At 41.2% G+C, this 7,500-nt stretch overlaps 1 protein-coding gene across 2 annotated transcripts in view; it reads left to right on the forward strand.

Moving 5' to 3' along the window:
- LOC143284823 (uncharacterized) overlaps positions 1-7,443 on the forward strand; it is a 39,259-nt gene extending 31,816 nt beyond the window's left edge. For both annotated transcript variants that reach the window (XM_076591875.1, XM_076591874.1), the window contains exons 2-4: positions 4,341-4,479; positions 5,276-5,448; positions 6,083-7,443. In XM_076591875.1, coding sequence (XP_076447990.1) covers positions 4,341-4,479; positions 5,276-5,448; positions 6,083-6,114 — 344 coding nt within the window. In that variant the 3' untranslated portion in view covers positions 6,115-7,443. The remainder of the gene's footprint in view (positions 1-4,340; positions 4,480-5,275; positions 5,449-6,082) is intronic.
- Positions 7,444-7,500: the final 57 nt, after the last annotated feature.

The raw sequence follows: 7,500 nt of genomic DNA on the forward strand, positions 1-7,500 counted from the left end.
CCGCCCCGGATCTCTTCGTGGTTTTTTGTTTGTTTGCTGATGTTCTTTTTGTTGTTGTTGTTGGTGTTGGCGGCGGTGGTGGTGGTGGTGGTGTGTGTGTGTGTGTGTGTGGTTGTTGTTGTTGTTTTTTTTACTCCCATCCTTTGGTGTATGGTATGAATCGTGAATATAGTCTCCTAAAAACGACCCTTAGTGCAGGCTGTCTAATTGTTTCTACAGTGTCATGAGTCAGCAAGACTTGATCGGGACTGTCTTGCTTTGAACAAGCCGAGGTCGGTTTTAGCTAATAATTATCGGCACCTGGTAACACGCTTGAAGACAAAGTTATTTAAAACTCGCCCATCAACCAGGACGGATATTCGGGTTTGAGTCAACTAGACAAAGCGCACAGAGAAAGACAGACACACACAGAGACAGACAGACAAACAGTATAAAGGCAATCGCGATGTAAAATTCCATATACTTTCAAGATACAAAATAAGGCAATCACGCTACTCCCTCCCACCCCTCCCCCGCTACCCCCACCTCCACCCCCCTCACCTCATTCTCTCTCTCTCTCTCTGTGAGTTTCAATATCCATGCATAATGAATTATATATTTATGTTGTTGTTTTGTTCTTATTGTTGTTGTTGTTGTTTTAAATAAATTGAAATTTCTAGTTTTGATGTTATGCTTTTTGTATTGCATGTTTCTCATATTCTCCCTTTCTATGACAGCACAATACCTAATGTGCTTATTCGTTTTTCCTCTCAATAAAAACATTTGTTCTCTTAAGAGAAATGATTATTACCTTGCGCTCTCTCTCTCTCTCTCTCTCTCTCTCTCTCTCACACACACACACACACACACACACACACACACACACACACACACATTGAAGAATTAAATATATTATTTGTTTTCCGAGTTTTTGTTTTCATTGATGTCGCCCCATTTTTGGTGTGTGTGTGTGTGCGTTGTGGGAGCTGCGACATGTAGGCGTATATGTGTTTTAGGGGTGAGAATATGTGTGCTGGGGGTGGGGATGTATGTGTTGTCGGTGGGGATGTGTGTGCTGGGGGTGGGGATATGTGTGTTTCTGCATTGGGGGTATTCTGGGAGCTACGGAATATAGAAATGTGTGTGTGTTCATATGTGTGAATGTGTTTTTGGGGGTGTGGGGGTTTACAGGTGTGTGTGTGTGTGTGTGTGTGTGTGTGTGTGTGTGTGTGTGTGTGTGTGTGTGTGACAGGGCTCGTGTGCTTTTATATGTAGTGTTGGGTCTGTGTATATTTGTACTTTCATATCTATGAGACAGCATGTTTGTTACATATCTATTGTGCATGTATGTGTATGAACGTGTGTGTGTGTGTGTGTGTGTGTGTGTGTGTGTACGTGCGTGTCTGTATCTTTGTGTGTGTGTGTATGTGTATGTTTGTCTGTGTGTGTGTCTGTGTGTTAACTTACATTTATATGCTTATTTCTTCATATACATTTTATCGCTGTCTTTGCCTCTATATTTCATTTTATTTCTTTATCTGTTTGCTTACTTATTTTTGTTCTGTTCTATCTTTAGACTTATTTATTCATGTCAATCTATTTATTCATTAATTTGATGACTTCTTTCTTTTCTTTTTTTTCCTTAAAGGCTTGACGAAGCGCTTTGGGTCACGCTGCTGGTCAGGCATCTGCTTAGCAGATGTGGTGTAGCGTAGGTATATATGGATTTGTCCGAACTCTGTGACACCTCATTGGGTAACTGAAATGAACTGACCTGTTAACACACAACCTAAGTCTATGTGATGATCCTGTGTTTCCAGTGTGTGTGTGCGTGAGTGTGTGTGTGTGTGTGTGTGTGTGTGTGTGTGTGTGTGTGTGTGTGTGTGTGTGTGTGTGTGTGTGCCTGTGTCTGTGTGCATATGTATATGCATGTGTGTGTGTCCGTTGTAAAGTTTAACAAAATAAGTTTATATACAAATGGTTAGTCTCTCGACACTAAATTTGACTAAAAAACAGGGGGAAATCAGTTCTTTCCACACAGTCTAATTTTAATGACAATATAATTTTGGGAAAGGCACAAATGATTGTAAAGACGCCAAACGTTTTGCAGCCAGGTTACTGTTACATTTGAAATTTTATTTAATTAAGCACACAAAAACACCTTTATCTGACATACTTACATACTGAATTAATAGCAGTCGTTTTATCATTTTAGTTCAAACAGGAACTTCTGCTTTTTATGGAAGTTACACTGGTGCACACATCTATCAGCAGCAGCAAATTCTGCCAAGTAATGCAATATCAATCTGAGTATGCCATGAGATTTTCTTTTTAAATGGATCTCACTCATCTATAATAATAATAATAATAATATAAAATGAATTAAAAAAAATTAACTTTGATATATGACTCAAGGCATAGAAAGGCTGTTATGTTTTACCCTCAGTGAGAATGTCCTACACTGCCTACATTCGCCCAAGCGGTCATTTGTTGGTGCAAGTATCAAAGCAGAGTCTTTTCATGCATATTCTTAATTGATGAAAACGTAAATGCAACTATGTTCGCGATGACTTACCTCTGAAAGTAGGTGAAGGAAGCCGCAAACACGTATTCAGTGAATGATTGTGCATAGGTCACGTGATGTTCTGTCAAATATCCACGAATGCTCAACAAATGAACAATCGTCGGTCCAATATTTTATATGTTGATTAAGTCGCGCTATGCATGCGTGTTTAAGGTTAAAAATGTTTCCGGGTGTTTTGAAATTAGGCTAACTTCCCCAAACTCCCGCTGTTGCATGGAGAGAAACATCAGTTTTCGAAGATGAGCGTTTGTTTCCGACAATAAATAGCCTTCGTGTGTTGGTGTTGTTGTTGTCGTTAATCGCGTCTTCATCTTAAGCACTCTGCTCTGTGTATACGGATTGAAGAAATAGGTACGATCCGCCCAATAACGAAACATAATTTTTTGGAAAATGAAATGAACTTGTCTGGTGTGTGGTAAGCCCGATTTTCTTACGGTTTGTCGAAGCCAAAAAGTCGTGTAGAAGACATGGAAAGTTCAAAAGTGGGATGATCTGCACTATGGCCGTAAAGCAACGAAATCCCGATCGAGGAAGCGTGCTCAAAATAGAATTGCTCCGTTTCCATCGCATCGCACACACAACTTTCGGTTCGACAAACGCTCGTCTCTGACGTGTGAGGAAAAGTATTGTTTGTATCGTTCTGTCTGTAATGGTAACCATCCCAACCCCATCTTCAACCCCAGATTGAAAGTCCAACGCTTTCACCACTCAGCTATTGCCCCCGTCAGCTGCACATCTGATTGTTTGTTATTGCTGACCGGCCTGACTAATGTGGAACGTCTCCACCCTTAACCCCTGAAGGTGAGGAGGTTATTCGGACCACAGACCTCATGGAACGCTCCTGATTTACAACAACAACAACAAAAATCGGACGCTCTGACCACTTGCGTATCCCTAAGGCTACATGAGCCCCATGTCTGATTTGCTTTGTTTGTTTGTTGTTTTTTCTGGCTACGCGTAGCTTCCGAAATCTTATATATTCTGTTTATGTGACATTCTACTGTCAATGTAACAATGCATCGTCATCAAACTCATTGGGTCACTTTGACATTTTTTGTCTTTCCATTTTGATCGTCTTGACACGGACTCGAACGTCCTTGATTTACAATAATGATAATACTAATATAGAATTTTTTTTTAATAGAATAGAATGATGATGATGTTGATGATGATTAGTAGTAGTAGTAGTAGTAGTAGTAGTAGTAGTATAAAAGGACATTTTGGTTCGCCCAATCTAATGATACAAAAGCCCTAGGCGTTTACAATGCAAAATGCAAATACGTATCCATACTGAAAACTCACGAACACACCCGCACACACAAATCTTATCTTTCAGCTCCAGCTCCAATCCACACCCGCTCCACACAAGATGTAGACACACACACAAGCGCGCACAATCACATCTTGACTGTTCAAGGCATTTCAACATGTGTATGTCTAAAAGTAGTTTTACAAAACTAAAACAAAAACAAAAAAAAAAACTATATATATATATAAAGCAGATTTGCCCAGCAACGTCACTAGATAGAGAACTTTCTTTTACCACTTGAAAAATAGCGTGACATGAGCTCTAATCATCCTTTGACACCATTCAATTGACACTTTTTTATATCTTGTATGTATATATATATATATATAGAGAGAGAGAGAGATAGATAGATAGATATCTTACAACTTTAATACTGAATATTTATTTGGTGACCTTTATCTTGAATTTTCGTCTTGCAACTTGTACCTTGAGTTTTGTGTCTTCAGCCTTGGATCTGTGTCTGTGTAGGCTGCAAGGGTGGTGAATTCTGCACAACGTACAAAGATTACGTGTCGTCTGGAAGGTATACCTACGACACAACGTACTGCACCCACGGCTGCTGTGGCACATACCCCTATGAGTACTGCTGTGCAACGGCGCCATGGCTGTCAGTGTAGCTCTTTCGAACTGTTTGTTATATAGTTAGATCCAAATGTTGATGAAGTCTTCCCTCTAACATTCCTTATACATATCCGAGTTTGTTTATCTCTTTTCTTCTTGGGTTTTTTTGTTTGTTTGTTTGTTTTGTTGTTTTGTTTCCTTTTTGTTTTGTTTTTTGTTGTTTGTTTGTTGTTGTTTTTTGTTGTTGTTGTTTTTGTTTTTGTTTTTTTTTGCTTTGTTTTGTTTGTTTCTTTGTTTGTTTTGGGTTGTTGTTTTTTGTTTGTTTTTGTTTTGTTTTGTTTTGTTTTCGATTTCCAATCTGTCATTTACTTGTTTTGTTCCCGATACTGAATGAATTGTGTTTCCAACCAGAAGCACCTCCCTGAACTCATACCTACCAATTCCTACCTCTGAACGCCTATCTGCCTATCATCCATTTGTTTATCTGTGTACCTGTCTGTCTGACGATCCACCGGCTTACCTACCAACCTTACTACCTACCTATTTATCTATCTGTCCGTCTGTCTCTTTGATCGTGCACTTTCCTTTGTACCTACGTACGTGTATCGGTATCCATCCATCTTTCCATCAACCCTTCCTTCAATCCAGCTACCCATCCTTCCAGGCATAATTCCATCCATCCATCCATCTATCCTCTCATCCAGCCATCCACCAATCCATCCATCCAACATTTCATCCATCCATCTTTCAAGCCATCCTTCCTTCCTTCCTGTCTCTGCACCAACTTGTCTGTGTGGTGGTACCATATTGCTGACGCTGTACCCCTTCTCCCCCAAACGCAGGATTGGGGTCATCGTGGGGGCAGTGCTGGGCGGCATCGGCCTCATCTCCCTCATCATCGTTGCCATCTGCAGCTGCATCAAGAGGCAGGGCTCTTGGGGGCAGGTGATCCAACATACTGCAACTCCCATCGACAACCCTGCCTTCTCCACCACCACCAACATGGCCTACCCAGGTGAGTGGGATACCCGTGGGGGGCGGGGGGGGGGGGGAACAGGGGAAGAATGGGGTGGTGGGTACTGGATTGTGTACGGAGGAGGGAGGTGGTATTAATGTGCGTGCAGTGAGGGAAGGCGTCTGTGTGTGTGTGTGTGTGTGTGTGTGTGTGTGTTTGCGCGTGCATGTTTTCCGACCATCTGTGAACATGTCTCATCTTTCATTGTGTCTGCTCCTCCCTCTCTGAGAGTTCTTTATTTTTCTCCTCCCCCCCCCCCTCCCCATCCCCCCCCTCCCCTCTCTCTCACTCCCTCCACACACACACACACACACACACACACACACACATTCTCTCTCTCTCTCGCTCGCTCTCGCTCTCTCTCATTTAATTATGCCTGTCAATCCCTATGGTAATCACCTTCAACGAGTTTTGCACGTAACACTACACATGAAAATAACCTGTTGCTTACTGGACAGTTGCTCGCTTGGTTAGCTGGGTGGTTGGTTGGTAAGTTGGCCTTTGGAGAGATGTTTGTCAGACATCTCGAAAAATGGTCGGGACACCGCATGATATCACTACATACCGACTGATAGATTGTTTGATTCACTGCTTGGCAAAATGATTGACTGACTGACTGACTGACTGATTTCAGGTACCGGCGCTCAGTACCCCATGTACCCGTAGTACCCAGCGGGAGCTGCGCCACCACCCAACTACCCCTACCCCCCTCCTCCTGCTACTGCTCCTGCTGTGACCCCTGAATCCAAGGGACAGTGAGCTATCGGGAAAGCCCGCCTTCACGACTTGCCCATGGACATAATATACCCGCTTCCGGTTTTTTGTTTGTTTAGGATTCTCTCTCTCTCTCTCTCTCTCTCTCTCTCTCTCTCTCTCTCATCATTTTCACAGCTAGAATTCGCCTGCTTATATTTGCTGGATTGTATTTTGAGGTCCCATCTTTAAATGAAAAATCAATAAAAGGTTTTTAAAACAATTTAGAAAAAAAACGCATTTCATTCGTTTCTTATCTTTACAACAACGGTTTTGGTTCTGGTTTTTTCTTTTCATGCATGGAAAGCTGAGACAAAGTATCAAGATTCCCCCATAAGATGCTATTCTTTCTTCTTTTCTTTTTTTAATTTTTTTAAATTTTATTTACATCTGTTTTCGTATACACACTCTTAAAATTTGCTACATTATATGCAAGGAGTCACTCTGAATGGAGTTTTGTAAATGTGATGAACTGAATTGATTTTTCCAATCGAAAGGACGGATAATGAAAAGAGGTGCTAGTTGATTTATTTTCTTATTTCTACATTTATATATCAAGTGCGCACGCGTGTGTATGCGTTGCTCTTTGTAGGTTTATTTCTTTATTGTGATCTTTTTTGCTTTGTTTATTTGTTCTTCAGAATTACTCTGCACCAGATTCGTACTACTCCTATGATTTTTTTTTCTGCATTGTAGTGACGACTGAAACGTATTCATGTTACTCTCTATTTTATCAGGTATAACATGGCGATATCTTAAATTGATGTCTCAACATTAATATTACAGAGAATGGAATCTGTTAACCTGTAGTTAAAATCATAAGCATTTAAGCGCCATATGCGCGCACACACGCACGCGCGCACACACACACACACACACACACACACACACACAATCCACGGCTGCACACACACGCACACACGCAATACAAACACAGACCAATCCCCCAAAGTACCAACCCATGTCATGCAAATAATGCACACACTTATACATATTCCCATCGCCCGTGCAAGCACACGCACGCACGCACGCACGCACGCACGCACGCACGCACACACACACACACACACACCCAACATATACACACACATACATACACACACACACGCATACACACACACAAGCAATTTTCCAGCTTCGGCAATGCTTCTAATCTAGAATTACATATTGAAATTTCTACATGATTTATTAACCATACATTACTGATGTTTTGAAGCAGAATAAATTTTTGTACAAAACATATACTTTATTGTCTGAGGGTGAGAGACACTCTTTTCCCTTTTCTATACTCCTCTCTCT

The sequence above is a fragment of the Babylonia areolata genome, chromosome 8 (assembly GCF_041734735.1).
Source record: "Babylonia areolata isolate BAREFJ2019XMU chromosome 8, ASM4173473v1, whole genome shotgun sequence".
Classification (NCBI taxonomy): Eukaryota; Metazoa; Mollusca; class Gastropoda; order Neogastropoda; family Buccinidae; genus Babylonia; species Babylonia areolata.